The sequence below is a fragment of the Gouania willdenowi genome, chromosome 12, assembly GCF_900634775.1.
Source record: "Gouania willdenowi chromosome 12, fGouWil2.1, whole genome shotgun sequence".
In the NCBI taxonomy this organism is placed as follows: Eukaryota; Metazoa; Chordata; class Actinopteri; order Blenniiformes; family Gobiesocidae; genus Gouania; species Gouania willdenowi.
In genome coordinates, this window is record NC_041055.1 from 11,435,582 (window position 1) to 11,455,811 (window position 20,230).

Genomic DNA, 20,230 nt, shown 5'->3' on the forward strand with positions numbered 1-20,230 from the left:
TTGCTAAACATGTTTTTTTTAGCGTTAGTTCTTTCTGTATGTTTAGGAATTAGATCGCACAAAATAAGGGTTTTTATTAGGAATCAAATTAACAACAACAAAATCGATTATGATTTTTCACATTTTGTTTTTCAAAACAAACGTGCTCTTAACAATATGTAGCAATTCTCATCAAAGTGTATTGAATACAAATCAAACAAAAAACAAAACAAATATTTTATCATCTTTCATATTTTGCATATTGGGATAAAAGTAATTTGAAAAAACTAAAACATGATTAATACAGTTGAACTTTAATCTGTTAGATTTTGTTTTGTTTTGTATAATGTGTTTTTATATTACAAGTTTTTTTTAATCATTTATATAATATAGAAGTATAATATTATTAATAAAAAGTCCTACATCTGTAATACATAAAGTGTGTGTGTGTGTGTGTGTGTGTGTGTGTGTGTGTGTGTGTGTGTGTGAAATAAATTCAAATGAACAGTCAAACTTGTTTCTTTAATGAAATATCAAAGTAATCCATTTATACATTTATCAATATGCATAGCCTATCTCATGTCTTTGTTAGAGCATAATACAAAGTCTTTTAACATTAAAGCACCTATTTTTCATTACTAAATCTCTGCCGTTTGTAAGAAACTAAACCGTGTAAAAATCGGGTAAAAATTTGGGGAGTTATGATGATTATCTGTCCAAGATGGCGGCCGCACTGATCGTCAGCTCCAATAGGCAGCGTCAGGCCATGAGGCGTCTACGTATATAATGTCTATAGAGCGAGAGCGTGAAAAGGATTGGCATCATTGACGTCAGGACTCCGTGAAGTCACGTGATTACTGTACCCAATCTGTGTCGGCGTCCTGAGTGCTTCCGCAGATGTGGGAGGAGCCACTGCATCTCTGAGCAGCTACTGAGCTGATGTCAAAAACTGACTGAGGAGAAGTCGCCTGTTGTTCCTTTGCTTTTAGAGATAGTGTCGCTCGTCTAGAAGACTGCGTCACAATGGCTACGGATATTACAAAAGGTGTGGAACAAGTCTCAGTGGGTAAGAAAGCACGTTGGAGAACGCTAAGTAGCCGGTTAGCTCTTCCCTACACAGGCGTGTGTCGTGTATTGCATCAGGTGCTGCGGTGTTAGCAGTTAGCCCACATGGTATTGCTAACGTTGATTAATATGGCTTAAAGTCCATATTTTATATATATATATATATATATATATATATATATATATCCCCCTCCTTGCAGCGTAGTGGAAATTGTATATAAGTATTCAAATAATGAATCGAATGAATGAGAAGCCTTAGCTAACGCTAAACGCTCATTTATGACAGCTGTCCTTCTGTAAGGTTTCATCAGCCACTTTATGTTTGTCAATCAAAGATGTTGTCTGCAGACTGAAGAGACATTTTGGGAAGGTGTTTGTGTTTTTCAAGTAGGAAGATTAATACTGACTATTTGATGTATAAGTATACGTTTTAGTGCCTGATAACGCTATTTTCTGTTCGTTTTTTACCTGCAGTAAAGGCTATCACAAAGGCTTGATATTATATTGGAGCTCTCCTATAATGTATGTATGAGCATTGGACCGATTCAAACAAGCGTCGATTATCTTTTTTTAAATCTCATGGCATTTACGTTTTTTTTTTTTTTTTTTTTTAAATAAAATGGGTAACTATTTCCATCAGTAATACGTAGTTTTGTGTTGTGTGGCTAGGAGATTAAATGCCCTTTTTAGCCCAGATGACAAATAACTCTACTCAGGATTTCTCCTGATTTTATTTTCATTTTTAATTTTACGAACATGCCATCTCGCTGGTGGTTGTTAGAGCAGCAGTTTCTCCAATTATAATTCTGGATTGTCAGGTTTATCCAGACTAAGAGCGTTTTTTCAAGCAGCAGTAGCTGATCACCAGGGTCATCCATTGGTGAAACATTAACCTGATAATAGTACCTGATAGAGAATTGAGTAGAGATTTGTAGTTTTGAATACCATTGTCTGCTTTTCAGGGGAGCTCTATGTGTCGGACAAATGTGGAAGTGATCAAGATGGAGATGGTACAGAGCAGAAACCCTTCAAGACTCCTCGTAAGGTAGGTTATACAATCAAAACATGTGGTCAAGCTTTTTCATCAAGATGTATTATTATGATTATTTGCACTCCATGTTTTACATTTCAATAAAAAAAAAACTAAAAAAGTGGATTTTTGGTAAATAAATAAATCATGTACCCTGCTTACTGTTGTGAGTATGTCTTGAGTTGGATTTTAAGACTTGAGAACAAAACATGTAGGAAGCTCTGCACTCTTTGCTTTTTCCAAAAATAGCTTATTTTAAGCAAAAACTTACATCATGATTGTGATGTAAGCTTTTGCTTACATCACAATCATGGGAATGGTAAACACCCCATTTTATGTGTCCTCTAAATTTTTTAAAGACCAAATTCAGTTAATGGATAGGCTGCTCAACAGTTTCATGACCATGCGTGGTTTTTGCTCATTTCATTTAAACGATACATTACTGATAAAAAGTGTAGCTTATGCTTGCAGCTTTTTATGCAAGTGTAAATAGTGTAATGTGTGTTTTCTTTCACATGGCTGTGTTAAGCTGTCTCTGGTTAAATCTTTCAGTTAAAATCCAGCCACTGTTGCCTGGGTAAATGTCTCTTATCGCTTTGAATGTGTCATTCAGGTGTTTTTATCTTTGACCTTCATCATGCTTCCAGAGATTTGAATTACTGTTTCTAACAGTAAATGGGACCTTGGAGCCAAGACACATCTTACATTTAACCACTATGTTCTTATTATCAAGTTCCAATCGGATTTTTTTCTCAATTACATTTTTTTTTTTAATTTGTAAAAAAAAAAATCTTGGTTAAGTTTAACATTTTTGTAATGTATTGGAACCTTAATAATAAATGGGTCACATTTTCTCATTGCTACTGTTGCTCACAGGGTTCCCGTGGATTCTTAAAAGGTCTTAAAAGGCATTAAATGATTGAATTTAAAAAAAAAAGGCCTTGTCATTAAAATGTCTTAAATCAATGTTTTAAAAGTCTTACATTTTAACACATAAGTATGATTTTATGTTTTGTAATTAGTCTCACATTTCAAAATAAATGGTAACATTCGTTTAAAAAAAAAAAAAGAAATTATAAACAACATGGGAAAATGTAAATTTAACAAAAATTGCCTGTCCAACAAAAATAATTCTTAATGCCTTTTCTTAATGGTTTTTCTTTTTTTTCTTTTTGTTTCATAGATTTTTGGTTATTTTTCTAGTCGTCTTGTGTTTTTATAGTGATTTTGATTATTTTTAGTCATTTTTTTGTGTATTTTACTGTCATTTTGTGTCTTTACTTTGGGCGCCGCCAGTTGTACATCTGCATTAGACACTAGGGAAAAATAACGCTCACCCTATGTAAATGATGTGACGGTTTTTCACCCTAATTATGTTTACTGTGAAGTTGGTCTTAAATTGAATTTCAAATGGCAACAAAAAGTCTTTAAAAAGTCTTGAATTTAATTTGACTAAAGCTGTAGGAAGTGGAACCCTGTGCTCATTATTATTCTCTGTTCGAGTAATATCACTTAATCAAGCTTTTTCTAACATTCCGTACAACAAAATAAGTAATAAAATAATAAATAAATAAAAGTATGTATGGTTCGTGCTGATATCAGATTGATAATGTTTTCCAAGTTTTTTTTTGGTACAAATATTAAGTGTAGTGTAAATGCAGCCAAAGTTTAAGGGTAAGAAGTTAAGTGTTAGCTGTTGGAACCTCCCCGGTCCAGAATCTGAACATGAATTTATGATGCACAAAACATATCTGAGGCATACACATTAGGTTTAGCAAAGCGTTACCTGCTACTAAATAATGAATGTTATGATGAGATTTTGTTTTATAGTTAATGGAATTTTGATTCCATAAAAGCAGAGCGTACATGTGAAAAGTTTTCTTGCAATTTTTACCTTATTTTTCAAAAATTCAAGCCTAAAGTCTGTAGTGTTTTTACTCTTTAGTAATTCTACCACATTTGTGCTTAGAATCGGATGATTTTTCCCTCATGTCCAATATTTTAAGCACTGGACTCTTTAATCTCTTGCAGGCCTTGCAGTTCGCTGGCAAAGAGCCGTTCCCAACAATCTATGTGGACTCACAGAAGGAGGGGGAGGTCTGTTGGATTTTTTTCGTGCGTGATCAGAATGTCTTTTGGATTAGAAATTATTTCTACTCAAATGCTTCAGTAATTAATGTCTTTTGCTAATGATAAATTCACTGTTGTAATTTTTTTAAACAATGGTATTTTTATGGTTATATTTTTTAATCTTTGTTTTCCTCAGCGCTGGGCGGTGATCTCAAAGACCCAGATGAAGAATGCTAAAAAGTTGTTCAATCGTGAGCAGACGAAAAGCAATGCCAAAGATGTGAAGGAGGTCTGTGGTTTATTTACCTCACATCTGCAAAAGCCAAAGAGTTGTGACTCTTTTGTGTAAATGTTGCTTAGGTCTTGTGAATGTTTATTTTGCTTTCTCCTAACTCTTTACAATCTACCCTCCATAAGGCCAAATTACTTTTAATTCTGCTCCTGAACCCTTTGGAGTACAACTTCATATCTCTGTTAAGGTAACACTTTGATGGTGGGTCATTCACATTCACCAACTCTCACTGTTATGATAAGATGAAAGCTGCAACACAGACAAAAACCTTTCTTCTCCCTCACCTAGATTTATTTCTAAAAATATTTTGTTCCTACAAACTGAAACTTAAAGACACAAATTTTAAGAACTACTGGTATGATTTCAGTGGCCGATTTCAGTGAAAATTTCATAACAATGAATAGATGATTAAGTGGCTGTTCTGTTGGGTATTTCATCAAAGTGTTCTTAGCAAAGCCAGGCTAACGGTTTAAACCTCGTTTACCCAAGTCGTCCGTGATCATGCTGGCTTTTCCCATATTATCCCATTAGATCTTCTCAGCTTGGAGCTCCCCAGCTGAACCAATCAGCTGACAGTGTTTAGCTTTAAGTGCTCGTCTTCATAAGACCCACGGGGTTGATCACAGATTTAATGATTAGAGACAGCAGGGCGCATTCGCTGCAGCTTTTAGTCTGATTAAAATCAGTCAATAGAAACCAATTCTGTGACCAACCGGACGTGACATCTGTTTCTGAGCGGTGAGAATAAAGGACGGACATGTTTAAGAAGTTTATGTAGTTTGAACATTTTAAAGGTCGTAAGGGGTAAAAGTTGGTGTTATTTAATCAATTTATCATAGAGAACAACTGATGATGAGTTTGTCATTGCACATGTTACAGAGCAACAAAATTACATTCAGTTTCAACCCATCCAAGAAAACATGAAGACAATCACAAATAACATTTATCGCACAGGAGCGGGAGAACTGTGGCTGACACAAGGGCGGTGCCCCTTATTTAGATGAGAAATGGGGTAACAACAATGGGTAGGAAGAAGAGGTAAAAAAAAAAAAAAGGCAAAAACCAAACTAGGCCATCGTAGAGAGGGGCAGAGTTTGGGATCATGAAAAAACTCTTTAGCAACATTGCAACAAAAAACCAATAAACACAACATTCAATTCGGGTCTGTAGGATGGATAGTTCTCAGGTTGGCCACAGTGTGGCGCTGCCTTTACGGCGCACCTCCTACTACCACTGGTGGGAGGGAGGAGGGGTTGGAGCCAGATGAGATGGTGACAAAGACAGAATATGTAGGAGGAGTGAAAGTGTTCATTGAGATAAGCTTGTTTACTCAGACTGCTGCTGACTCTCACACAGTGCATCAAATGTCAATGACGTGGGATGGTGTTGCCGTAGAGATGACCTCCAGAGTTTGTTGGCAGAGCCGTGTCCAGGTGTATGTGGAAAGTGAGGGAGCGGTCAGAGAGTCGTATCAACTTTCCATCCTTGAAGAGTTTGGAGAGAAAAGAACAGATCATGACAAGCTGTTCAGGCATGTTGTCCCTGTTCCTGGTGTATTCACTCAGTAATCCAATAGTGGGGCCATTTTCTGTGAAAGTATCCACTCCACCTAAAGTTCCACGGTGGAACCCATCTGAGGGAGTTTGAAGAGTTTGGCTCCTTTTGTCGATGACTGTGGCTTCCAATAGTGCTGCCAACGTAATCCAATTTTGCGCTAAATCAGGAAAATGCCAGAACCAATCAGCAGTAGACCCAATATAATAAATTCCAATCTGGTGGTGGTGGACATTTTCCACATCCTCAGGACTTGCAAACTCTCCCATTGCCTGTCCTAGTAGAGAGATTTGACCAAAAGCAAATAAAGACCAGATAATCAATTCCATGATTAGATTCAGGATCGGGATGAAGCATGTGATCACACACTGATCATGTGCATTTGCTAAGTTTTTTTTTTTACACCTGTCAGCGTTTATTTAATTGTGAGTTATAGCATCGTCTTTAATTTATGAATCTGTAGTTTATAAGACTTGTGAGTGTTTGATGAATAGTGTATTGAACTCGGCACTAAACATTAAATTCAAATGAGCAGAGGGAGCAGCTGAGAGGTGCTGTGTGCACCGCTGGATGTCACGTCCAACACTGCAGACACAATACAGGTGCGTGCACTGTGTGCACCTCCCGAAAAGCGATATTGTATTTTAGTCATTAGGGAGCCAGTGCTCTGCCCTGTGACTGTCTGCGAACAGCTTTCTCATTATTAATCCATGGATCCTCAATGAATGGACACATTTATACTGTGTGGTACACGGAGGCCATGGATACGCATACAGACATTATATTACTGATGGTTTAAACACATGGAGAGACTGTGATCATCTCATTTAAAAGTATGAGACACATTAAACATGTAATAAGGCAATGATTCTATCGTCATTTGTATTGATTTAAAATCATATTTAAACATTTACCATAATATTGTTTAATTTCTTTTCAAAATACTGTGTTAAAGCTATATTTAAAAAAAAAAAAGTATAACTGAAGTCTTTTTTCCTTTTTTCCCTTTTGTAGATCTTTGAATGTTTTAAAGCATCACTAAAATGACTTCTTTTAAAATGATGACGTGGTTTCACGAGAGTGCGTCTGCAGCTTAAGCCAAGCCTGCTCCTTAAACCTGTTCGGGAGCAGGTTACTATGGTAACTAAGGTATTTTCTCGTTGATGAAACGGCCGTTCCAGTTAGAACCACAGAGCCAGACTATCAGGTTAAACCTGAACTTAACCTTGAGCTGGGTTTGATGAAATACCCCTCTGGACTGGTTTTTCTTACTGGTATTTTCCAGCGCCAGGCATTTTACGAAGTGTCCATTCAGAGTCTCTAAAGAAATGCCTGGACACACCAACTTTAAAAGGTTGTAACTTTTTAATCCTTCATTATACAGTTATCATTTGGGGCTCTATGGAAAGGTATTGAGTAGTGAAATCATGCTATTTATAATATTTAATTATACTGTTTATAAACAGAACATAGTTGTTTGTGTTTAAAATCAACTATTTACTAAAGATGAAATGTCAGCAAAGTCCATCATTGACCTGCAATTATTCACTGTTCATACAATAAGTGCATTGTTTAGGGTTCACCCTCAGTTCGAATATGCTGAAAAATATGGAGGATTGCAGCCCTGACATAAGCATGATTGGAAGTCGGGCATTATCTGATGGCAGTGAGCTCTTTCAGCAGGAAAATTCCTTCCATTACAGAAAAGATTTGGGCATAAAAGGCTTCAGTTTGTAATGTTAACAAATGTATTTGTGCTGCAACTTTAGCACATAGGGATCCAAAGGAGTGAGCACTCGTTTGCTGTTTCTGAAGTTTGCACACTAATATGCAGTATTACCACAGTATTGGTGGTAATGAAATGACTTCATACCATTGCACATTTCATTATTATCTATTTTTTTGTTTTTATCTTTGTGCAGGCTGAAGACATTGAGAGAAGAGAGAAGAACCTGGAGGAAGCTAAGAAGATCATAATTGTAATGGATCCCAACCTGCCTGAACCTGAAACTGTCAGTATTCAGTTCCTCATTCACTACACTTTTATCTCTGGTTATTCTTTTTTTTTTGCAATTAGGATTTTGTAACTTGATATTTGAATAATAATATGTCTGTCCCAGGTTAAAATCCATAAACTGGAGCCAAAGCGAGGACAAAGAGTCAAAGTGTTTGGCTGGGTTCATCGTCTCAGAAGACAAGGTTAGTAAGATGTACCTTTTTTGTTTTAGTCGGAAAAATCCACTCTTCACTTTTTAAAACTGTTCATTACTTTTTCAGGAAAAAACCTTATGTTCATTGTGCTGAGAGATGGGACTGGTTTCCTCCAGTGTGTCCTCTCTGATCAGCTGGTACGACTTGATAATCTGTCCTGTCTCTCTTTGCACATTATATTTTAAAAGGCAATTCACCGGTACAATCAGTTGTTATTGTTTTAGTTTGTAAACACCAGTTGGATTGTTACACAATTCATCCAATTGTTACTTTTCAAATCCTTATGGTGACTTGTGACCAACAAACATTTTTCCCCCATGTTCTTTTATTTAGTGTCAGTGTTACAACGGATTGGTGCTGTCCACAGAGAGTACTGTGGCGCTGTATGGGACACTAACTGCAGTTCCTGAAGGGAAACAGGTACAACACAAGCTACAGTGAAATATAAACCACAGAAAAATGGAATAATCCAACCTTTCTCCTAGAAGAACCACGTGGCAATCTACCATTATCTAATTACTTTAATGTGGTCACCATTAAATCACATAAAAATCCATTACTTTAGTAAAGAGAAAAATCAGATATTAATTTGCATGATCTTAAAGGGATAGTAACCCAAATTACAGATGGCTCAATAAAAGGCAATTATGCTTAAAGAAAAAAAAAAAACACTTTAAACACACGCTTGTAGTCAACAGTACTTGCACACACAGAGTACACTGTTGAGAAAGTAGGACGAAGTGATCCCTCAAGTAAGTGCTCATTTAATGTAACTGACTGATCTGATTATGAGGTTAAAGTCATCCAATTATTCCAAAAATAGTGTAAACGTCCCCATTTTAAGGCGTTTTCCTTGTTCAGCTGGATCTGTAGTAGGATGGTTGAAAATGGCAGTTGGCACTGCATTTGGATGTCACTATCAAAGTCACATTTCTCCTTTCCTGGTAAGCATCATGTAAAATTCATTCACTGTAATGTTCCTGGTCTTCTTAGAAATAATGCCTTAATGTCTAAGGAACTGTAGGACACATAGCTATGCACTGAAATGTCGGGTTAAAATTACATTTTACCAAACAGTAAGATTGTGACCAGAAATAAAGAACATGATATGTGAAAGCTGATCGGCTGTAATCTTCAAAATAGCGACACCCACATTTGAAGGGTGTAACGTGTAAAATCAAAATGTGTTAAAATGAAGTAAAGGACATTAAGAAAGATAGCTGATTACATGTACATTTAATTATTACTAAGGAAGAATTTCTTGAAAAAAATAAGGCACTCAATGCAGACTGTTTTTAAATAATCTATTAGATAATCTGCCACAAAATTGTGACCACCAGTATCTTAAGTGAACAACAAATCTGTTACCTGAAGGATGTATTGATGTTTGGATCCATTTATCCTAATTTGAGATAGTGACTGTGTAGAAGATGTTCACAGGTGTGGTTCCTTTATTTTTCCTTCAGGCACCCGGAGGCCATGAGCTGCACTGTGACTTCTGGGAGCTGATCGGTTTGGCTCCGGCAGGTGGAGCAGATAACCTGCTGAACGAGGAGTCGGATGTAGACGTCCAGCTGAACAACCGACACATGATGATTCGTGGAGAAAACGTCTCTAAGATCCTGCGAGTGCGATCCACTGTCACACAGTGCTTCAGGGACCACTTCTTTAGCCGTGGGTACTACGAGGTGAGGTACCAGCAGAGGTTTAAAGAGTACTGATAGATCCTACTCAAGTAGAAGCACTGTTACTTGATTGAAATTGTACTCAATTACAAGTAAGTCATACATAAAATACTCAAGTACAAGTAAAAAGTAGCTCATTTAGATATTACTAAAAGTAAAAGTTACTAGTTAGTTTCACCCCCACATTTATTTTATTAATAGGTGTTTCAGTGCTGTGATGAGAACAAAAACCTGACTGAAATTTATCAAATTTTTTGTTGAATGTTAAGAATTGACTCATTTGGTTGAAGACCACCTTCTCAATGATCTTGGCCATGAATGGAAGGTTGCTGATTGGTCGATAGTTATCCAGTATAGAGGCATCCAGTGTTCTCTTTTTTAACAGAGGTTTCACAGCAGACAATTGACTTTACAACAGTTTTAAAGAATGATGAGAATGCTTGTCCTCTCACTCACTTGGTGAGAAAGAAATAATGAAAATTGCAGAGAATTGTCAAAAGATGTAGTATTAAGTGAGTAGAACTTAAAATGTGAAAGTCAGGGTTTTAGAGGAGGCACTTTTGTGTGTCTTTGTACTAATAAAAAAGCTGCATAGCTTTGAAACGCTGAAGTCTATGAGGAGAGATTTGTTTAAAAAATATTCACAAATAGATCCACAATATTCACGTTTGTTTTTCAGATTTTCACAAGTGTTTTTCAGATCCACAAATACATCCACAATTTACACCTGTTTTCACGTTTACGTGTGTGTATTTTTCATGAATTATCATGTGTAAATTTTCAATTGTGCTTATGGATTGAGCAAAGTGCGTTTGTGGATTGGCCCGCGTGTGAATTTATTTTTGAGACAAACGTAATGCAGCTTCGCTCAAATCCTCACACACAGAGCTGCTGATCCACATGTGTGAAGACAGCAGTGATTGTGGTGACAGTGATGTTATTAGATATTCTTGTATCTGTAAATTGAATTAATCTTCAGCAGATGTCTCATTACTGCCTCCCAGTGGATGTTCTAAAAGATACATGTGAAAATTGTAAATATATTTGTGGAATTGAAAAACACCTGTGAAAATTGTGCATCTATTTGTGAATAATTTTTAGACAAATGTGTCCCCATATAGTTCAGTGTCTTTAAAATTCCATGACAATGAACATGTGCACACTACATTTAAGATTAAAAAAGACAATCAATCCTGTGTTTTTAAATGCGTGTAGTAGTAATGTTCTACTAATATCAGCTGTAAATGTAACTGAATAATTGTAAGATGTTTGCTGAGCAGTGGATCTCAGTTGCTAGGATAACCTTTTTTGTTTCTTTTGTTTGTGTAGATCACTCCTCCAACACTGGTGCAAACCCAGGTAGAGGGTGGATCCACCCTCTTCAACCTTAACTACTTTGGTGAGCAGGCGTACCTGACACAGTCCTCCCAGCTCTACCTGGAGACCTGCATCCCAGCCTTGGGAGACACTTTCTGCATCGCTCAGTCTTACCGCGCTGAGCAGTCTCGCACACGCAGACACCTCTCAGAGTGAGTCAGCATCTTCAGTTGGCTCTTTAAGTGAAACATTTTAGGATGCAAATTTAAAAAGCCCCTCACAGACAGAATGACTGGATGGATGTCTGTCATTCTAGGTGTAGACTTTATTGTTGGATGTCCTATTGGGCTTAATGATTTCTTTGTATTACTTATGATTGTATTCTAAATGTTCCTGGGTGACCCTTTTTCATTTACTTTGTATACCTATATCTTTCCTGTTTCTAAAGTTATTTACTTGACCGTCTGTTTTTTGTAGCATAAAAATTGTGAGTGGCAAAATATGTATCAATGTATGTTTGAAAGTGTGCACTGTATTTTAATGCTCTCATAAAATGAAAATAACAAATGTAAAAAAAAAAAAAAAGTGAGAGAAATTTAAAAAGCGGGAATAATTCAATTAAGTAATAATATTATGGACGTTCAACAATACTACCCCACATTAGCAATTGAGAGAGGGGAAAAAGAAAACCTACACCTTTTCTTTGTTTAGGCTTATTTTACAACCTTGAGCTACAACACTGTAGTTACATTTCTGCATACTAGTGTTGAGCAAATAACCCAGTATGCAAACATTGATATTAAGAGAACAAGTACAATATCTTTTAGGGTTAGGATTACACTTCATATTTTTTCTTGCCTTAGTTTTCTAATCCACAATTCATTTGTTTTATGGCCTGAACACCAGGCTCTTTATTGTTTTTAATCTTGTTATTCACATTTTGCAACGATGGCCTAAAGGTTTTCAGAACAAATATTTTTCTCCAGTCAAATGTCTTTATACAACCACTGATGTGGGAAGTGAACTAAACTAATGGTCACTATCGATACTCCTGTTAGTGGGTGTGATATACAGTATCAGCAGGGGAATATGTTGAATTGGTTGGTACCACAACTTTACATTTTTGATGCAGGCTATTCATCAATGGGACAAGGTTGTTATTTATTACTTATTTTTAATCTTAGTCCTCCGAATATGAAAAACTTCCTGTAGGTGACTGGTTCTTTGAAGATGTTTTACAGCTTATCCAAAAGTTTTTGTATCTCATGTCTTTAAGGAAAGTCTGGTTACATAAACTAGTTCTGTGAAATTTATTCGACCCATTTGGTTTCAGTAAATTATATGACGTTATCCTTTAAGTTGATTTACATGCTTTGCTGTTTTTGGATAAGGTACACTCACATTGAGGCTGAGTGTCCTTTCATGAGCTTTGAAGATCTTCTGAGCAGACTGGAGGATTTGGTGTGTGACGTGGTGGACCGAGTGCTCAAATCGCCTGCTGCTCAGTTGCTTTACGACATTAACCCAGTGAGTTTTATTGAACTGCTGAGGCACTTGCATTAACTGTGGCTCTCTACATTAAATTGGTGACTTTTACAGGACTTCAAACCCCCCAAGAAGCCATTCAAGAGGATGAACTACTCAGAGGCCATCGAGTGGCTCAGAGAGCACGATGTCAAGAAGGACGACGGTACCTACTACGAGTTTGGAGAGGTGATAAATGATCATAAAACTCACAATCACCAGCTTATTTTAGTTCCCATGGCAACTGAGCTGCCTTGTATTCTTAGAAATGTTCATTTGCCACAACAGTGGGAAGCACCATGTGTTCTTTCAACATGTAAAAGTCACTAATGGGACGAACTGTTCAATCGAAGGTAGTTATGGATATGAATAACATGTATTTTGTCACCTCTAAAACCCTGCTTTCTGCTGCCATACCAGTCGCTGCCAGCTGAAATTATGGGCCTTTTATTACTACACTACAGCTCGTAATTAATTAAGGTTGAGAACGTTTGTTTACGGAGGTTTTTAAGGTTTTCAAGTGACATCACAATGGTTGATGAATTAGGAAACAGAAAAACAACTGTGTGAGCATTATAGTGTTTGGTTGTTTAACAACCACTAAACAAATGTTTAGATGATGTACTTGGGGGTCTATTCTCCCATCTGGACTTAAGCGTTTTTTTGCGCGCCTGCAGTTACGCGCTTGTTTCCTATGCATGTTCTCCGGTCCAGGCTGCTGACATGCCCACTGCACGTAAGGTAGACCAAAAGCGCGTACATGTGAATAAAGGCAGGCTGAAGGAAAGAAGGTGGTGATGTCATTTTTTTTGGGCTGTCTAGAAATCACAGAACATGGAGTTTTCCCAACTCTTGTAAATGTCATTGATATCTGTGAAAATGATAAAGTTCACCTTTAATAAGAGGTTGATTTGATCAGATCATTGATCAGGTTATTGCATTGTGACTGAGTCACAGTTAAAATCTCTTTCCTTGATTATCATCGTCGTCATCGTAAAGCGTGACCGAGTTAGATGAGCTGGAGATAGGAGGAAATAACCCGGCCTCAGAGCATCTTGCTTTAAGACAGAGGGATGTTTGCAGTGAAATAGAACTATTGGCTTTCATAATACGCAGTTTTAAATATAAATTGTTTAAAGTGACCTGAGCTGAGCCTCATTTAAATATGTGTGGTAACAGTTTCTGGTCCATCCTCATCTGCATATGACAGATTGTTTCACTCTGTAGTGGATCAAACTCTGACTTTACGTTGGACATGGTATGAAAATAGTTGAATCACTGTGACTAACGTGGACAGAAGTCTGCGCCTGTCAGTTTTAATTAATCACGCAGCAGCAGCAGAGTGATCACAGCTGCTGCTGCATGACGTACAAGTCCGTGTGGCTTCAAATGTAACTAAGTCCATACTTATAGTGCAATATAATGTTTCACCTTATCAGGGCGCTGCACTTATTCTAGGGTCAGAAGCGCATAAGAGGAAAATGACTTATGCACACCGGAGAATGCTCGTAAAGCCAGATTTGAATGGGAACACCCACATTTCAGGGACGCTCAGCCCACAGTGCGTAACTGGGATGAAGGCGTGCACTCTGTACAGGGTGGAGAATAGCACACAGCTAAAAACAGGGTCGCTGCGCGGATTTTTGGACTTACGCACATGGGAGAATAGAGCCCTTAGTGAACCTACTGGTCTTCTGGTTAACAGCAAATTATCTTCAAAGGATTCTAGCTACACCTTGGTATTCAAAATGTCTTACATTCTTTCTGTGTTTATAATGTGTAAACATTTTAATGAAAGAATAATAATTGCAGTTGTCTGTCAATAATTGTAATGTATATTTCCATTTTTACAAAACACAAAGGTACTATTTCTACCCTTCTATCTGTTTTGCTTCAGGACATCCCAGAGGCTCCGGAGAGGCTGATGACCGACACCATCAATGAGACCATCATGCTTTGCCGCTTTCCTGCTGAAATCAAATCTTTCTACATGCAGCGCTGCTCTGAAGACAGACGCCTCACTGAGTCGGTACGAACACCTCAGAACTGGAATTTGCCACAATCCCAGAAACAAGAGATCAAACGCAGACTAAGATTATACATTTTATTCCCTACCATGAATACACAAAGTTGACCTAAATACACAGTGCCACCACAAAGTATTGATATGCCTTCACTTCTTAAACATTTAGTATTATTACAGAGTTATTAAAAAAATATCTTTAAAATAGTCTATCAGAAAAGTAAAAAGATATTTGTATGTATTGAAAATGTTAATGTAATAGATTTATAAGTACTTACAGTCTAGGCTTAATATTCTGTTGAAGTACCTTTGGTAGCAATCCGACTCCAGTCTTTTGTGTCTCTACGTTGGCACACCTGTTTGTGGGCATTTTCTTCTGTTTTTCTCTGTAGGTCCTCAAGACTTTATCTTCAAGTTTTCTTAAAGACTCTATCTTTATTTTGGGACTGTCTTCTTACCATTTATGCAGTCGAGTCAATGAATTTTTTGGCAGAAAAACATTCTTACAGCAGGTGATGAGCAGTGCCTCTTCTTCAGATATGATTTTTGCAAGTCAGATCAAAATTCTGTAATTTATTTTGGTTTGAGAATCTTTAAGGTGTCCTTTGGACACTGCCATGTGCCTTTTAGTGATAAGTTGCTCATTTCTGGCCACTCTACTCTAGAGGCCTGATTGGTGGAGCGCGTTAGTCGACGTTCTGAATGGTTTTCCTGTCCCTGCAAAGAACACTGGAGCTCTGCTTTAGTGACCATTGCTTTCTTGTTCACCTTCCCTGGTTACTCTGCTTGATTGGCCAGATCTAGGTCGAGTCCTGGTGGTTCCAAAGTTAAGCTTCATCAGAGTTCAACTCTCTGACCTCTTAAGGAGAGAAGCTGTCTGCTTTTGATGCTCCTCCACTGTCTTCCTGAAGGGTTAAGAGTTTGTTTGCATGGTGGGTGGGTCCTTCATGATGCTGAAGGCCCTCTTCCTTGTCATAGAGGAATATCTGACCCATGGTGGTGGGTAGTCTGCCCCCCCAAAGTCTTTACCACTCTCTGCAGAGACCATAGAGCAGCTCCCATGCCACACAGTGGCAACGCCTCAGGAAGTAGAGGCACCTGTGAGCCCTTTTCACCCGACTGGAAGTGTTGATCGAAAGGTTTCAGGTACGGAGGGGGGAGCTCAGTCCGAGAGTTTGTGGACCAATGTCTGTGGTATGCAGACAGGTAATGCAGAAGTGGTGGATACACTCCTTCAGCACCTGCAGCTCTACACGGGTTAATCCTCGGCAGGGACCTCCTCGCCTCTGCGGTGGTCATGTTGAGGGGCATTAATCAATCACACCACTCCTTATGCTGGGCAATGACGTGTTCACTTTTTCTTCCTCATATTTGACAAATGCTGCTTGACGTTTAAACCAACCATCAAAAGATGTCTAAAACATGTCCTCTGTCTCTGTCTCTCTGCTCTCAGGTTTGACCAAAGCATAATAATTCCAATTTACACTATAAAGGCCATAAATCTATTTTCATTTCTTTTTTTTTAGTTGGAAACAAACAAACTTTGAGCCAAAATATAGTAACAATAAGTCATTAGTGTTCCTTTGTGTTATCTTTGTTTTTTGCAATATTGCAATTACTTAAATCAATAATTAATTGTATAATTATGCCAACCATTAGGTTTACACAAGTATTAAAAAGGAATGTCATTAAACAAAAAAAGAAATACAGGTGATGCAGATGTGAAGTCCGCAAAAAGTGCTTGCTCTCGATGCAGGTGAGAGATGTGTGGACTGCAGAAAAAGTAGGCTCAGTCCGTAGAGACATGGGTTGGAAACCGGAGGGTGGCCGGTTCAAGTCCCTATGCGGACCAAAATATGGAAATTGTTCTGGTAGCTGGAGAGGTGCAGGGCACCAAACCCCAACAGTGCTCTGGTGTTCTCCCTTCATTGTTAAAGCAGCCCCACTTTGACATTCCTCCATTAATGCCTACAGGTCCTGTTTGTGCATGTGTATGATTCAGGCCTATGTGTGTGAGAAGCTTGTCCCTAAAAATAACAGAGTGCAATGTAATTTCCCTTCAGGGATTAATAAAGTAATTAAAAAATAAATAAAAAATAACAGATCAGATAACCATCCAACAAAGTGAACCAATCCAAGTTCCTTTGTCAGATCCACCCAAAGTTCTACAAACACGGGGACAGAGATGAACCTGTAGCAACGATTATGAACTGGAAACTGAACTAAAGCTAACTAAGCTAAGCTAATACACCGACACACAACGCTAACCACTCCATATAAGGAATAGGCCAAGTAAAAAGAACACATCTTACTGTCATAAAGCCACAGAGAGCCATCGATTAGTTTATGGTCAGATTTGTATGGAAGGATAAAAGCTAAACATGTGACACATTTTGTGAAATAAATGTTCGCATAATATTAATCAATCAATCTTTATTTGTATAGCGCCAAATCATAACCAATGGTATCTCAAGACATTTTACAGCAGAGCAGTCTTAAGGACGGACTCTTCATTTTATGGATACACACATATGCATATATACGTATATACACATACATATGTATCCCACACCCAACATGAATTCATCATGGCGGCACTATTCATTCGTCCAAACTTGTGAAACGCAATATTTTTTAATTATGTTTCACGTGTTCACAGACAAAGCTGGTCCTATTAGACTGATGTAACTATTGAGATTATTACACCTAAATATCCTGAATGATTACATCATCAGTTTGATCTGGTTTAATTATAGAAAATCTGATTTATTAATTAACCATAACTTTCTGTAACTCATAAGATGAATGAAACAAGATTCAGAAACAGTAAAAACACTGGAGTTATTTGTGCTTTTTTTTTTTTTTTAGAAATAATTTCATTTTAAGTGAGGAAATTAATTTCGTGCAATAACACTAATAGAGTGATCCACGTGCACTGATTTTTAATGTGTTGATGTATTCAAATGTATTTGTAATTAACCTGTTTACACTTTAAGTTGGGAATTGTTTCATTTATTTATAGATTTTTATTTATCGTGATGTTTATCGTTATCGTGATCAATACCAGAAATTATCAGGATAATTTTTTTAGTCCATATTGCCCATCTCTAGACCACAGTGACATTGTTGGTATTATGTTGTGAGTCATGACCAGGCACTTAAAGCTTTTCATGACTATCTAAGTGACGGCCACTGGCTGACAGTCGTTCAGGTTTATCACTGTAGAGCCTTTGAGGGACACAGATGATGGTGGCAGTCTTCAGGCAGGAGGCAACAGCCATCTGTATGAGAGCTGTTAAAAATGTTATCACCTCAGGGAGGTGGTGGATACACTCCCTCAGCACCTTCAGCTCTACATGGGTTAATCCTCGGCAGGGACCTCCTTGCCTCTGCTGTGGTCATGTTGAGGGGCTTAATCAATGGGCTTTACCACAGGTGCACTCTATTTGAGCTGTAGATGCATCTTCTGTGCCATGTTTCTCAAATGCTTTTTCTTCACCTGTGTCACATCTTACTCTGTTTACAGCAATGACGACTGCTATAAATACATTTGTTTTCATTTATCCATGATGCCACTCCCATGAACACCAAATAAATACTCTTTTTCTGGCCTCCATCACTCAAAAGCAACTCTTTCTTGTTCTGAAATTCCTTTCCCTCCATGAACGATCATTGATCAACAGCCTCTTTTTGATGAAAAAACCATTCATGAGGTTCTTTGCATTGTCGCATTAATGGTAGAATGTAGGTGGGACATGAAGTGAATTAAAATGTGCACACTTCTAGGTGGGATGTGATTTATAAAGGAAAAGTGTTTTCAGGTTTGCTCAACACAGTTTTATAAATTGTAATTGTTTTTGGTGCAGCACAGTTTTTGGATTTTGAAGATGCCCACTTTTAGTACGGATTCTACACAATGTTTTTTAAATGAGGCCCCTAAGGTTGATCAATGGGAGTCAGATGTACCTTAGCTTCAGTTTGTGTTATTGCATAATTTGTTGAAAGAAAATTGGTGCTCAAATCAGTTTTAAAATAAAAATGTGGAAATGTATAGGGTGTAAATACTCTCTGGTGGTACTATACAATAATACACATCAACATAGTCTGGGTAAAATTTCAGACAAACATTAAGATCTGTATGTTAAGCTCTAGAAGCTTTAGACAGAACATCAGATCTAGAAATAACATGACTTTTGGAGTGAGGTTCATCTGAAAAGTGGAGCACTTTGAATACAGTCTTTCTGATTGTGTGTTACAGGTGGATGTATTGATGCCAAATGTTGGTGAAATAGTTGGTGGCTCCATGCGTATCTGGGATGCTGAAGAGCTGCTGGAAGGCTACAAGAGGGAGGGAATCGACCCCACACCCTACTACTGGTACACTGACCAGGTACAGACGGCAAGGAGAGTTGTTCTCCAGCAGAGGAAATCTAAACACCATTAACCATATCCCTCTGAAAACTGCCTCATCTGTGTTGTGCTTGTTTTGTAACTTTATTGATCTGTGTGTTTGTATTTTTAGAGGAAATACGGCACATGTCCTCACGGGGGTTACGGCCTGGGCCTGGAGCGTTTCCTCACCTGGCTGCTCAACAGACATCATATCAGGGACGTCTGCTTGTACCCAAGATTCATCCAGCGCTGCCGACCATGAACACACACACACACACACACACACACACACACACACACACACACACACACACACACTCTCCCCTCATGTTCACTAATTTACTCATGTGGAATTTTACTGCATCTCAAATGTAAAACTGGTTGAATGTGTTTGTCATCTGTTGGAAACTGAAATCTTTCCTGGCTGTTCACCTCTCCATCAGACAAAAGCTTGTATCTACACTTCAATAAACTCTGGAATTTAAATCTGATCATTTCCTTTATCTATAGGTTATAAATTAAAAAGCCTGCATTGTTACTCCTACAAGGATTTATCTGATCATTTGTAACTTTACAATGAATCACTGACCAGCATCAGTGTCACTAGGAAGTATTCACACTTTCATTTTTGTTATGATAAAGTGTTATCTTTAAACTCTCTTGAACATATTTTTTTATGTAAAAAAAATTACACAAAATACATAATTCAGTGAACTTTGCTCAAAATAATGAAATGTATCAGTTTTTGTGTTTAGATAAATATAGGCATTTGGAAAGGCCAAATCATGCCTTCATTATGTATTCAGATATAATAAGACCTGTACATTGAATTCACCTCTGCTCTATCAGAAATCCACGACCAACATGGGAAAGAAGAGATTATTTTTCTTCATTAGGCCATTTTAACAACATGTAAGGCAAAGATTGAATTAATGTGTACACATAAATAGTACATGTGTATGTTACTTATGGCAAAACAGGGCATCTCTTACCTTCTTTAGTAGAATAAACCAATGGTTCTCCAATGATGAGTCAGGTTCCAAAGGTGGGTTGCAACTTAATTTTACGTGGTTAAATAAATAGATGAA

General features: G+C 37.5%; 1 protein-coding gene across 3 annotated transcripts; it reads left to right on the top strand.

The window, feature by feature from the left end:
• The first annotated feature begins 859 nt into the window (after positions 1–859).
• Positions 860–19,628, top strand: nars1 (asparaginyl-tRNA synthetase 1). Of its 3 annotated transcripts, none has more exons than XM_028463231.1 (16): positions 860–1,045; positions 2,007–2,089; positions 4,106–4,171; positions 4,341–4,433; positions 7,913–8,002; positions 8,111–8,189; positions 8,268–8,338; positions 8,535–8,621; positions 9,668–9,889; positions 11,216–11,415; positions 12,595–12,730; positions 12,803–12,916; positions 14,625–14,756; positions 19,009–19,140; positions 19,273–19,404; positions 19,437–19,628. In XM_028463231.1, the coding sequence occupies exons 1-15, from the start codon at positions 1,003–1,005 to the stop codon at positions 19,402–19,404; spliced, it is 1,680 nt and encodes a 559-aa protein (XP_028319032.1). In that variant the 5' UTR covers positions 860–1,002; the 3' UTR covers positions 19,437–19,628. The 3 variants fall into 3 exon arrangements, with proteins under 3 accessions (XP_028319032.1, XP_028319033.1, XP_028319034.1); XM_028463232.1 differs by having other exon boundaries at positions 19,441–19,628; XM_028463233.1 differs by lacking the exon at positions 19,437–19,628 and having other exon boundaries at positions 860–1,024; positions 19,273–19,430.
• The last annotated feature ends 602 nt before the right edge of the window (positions 19,629–20,230 follow it).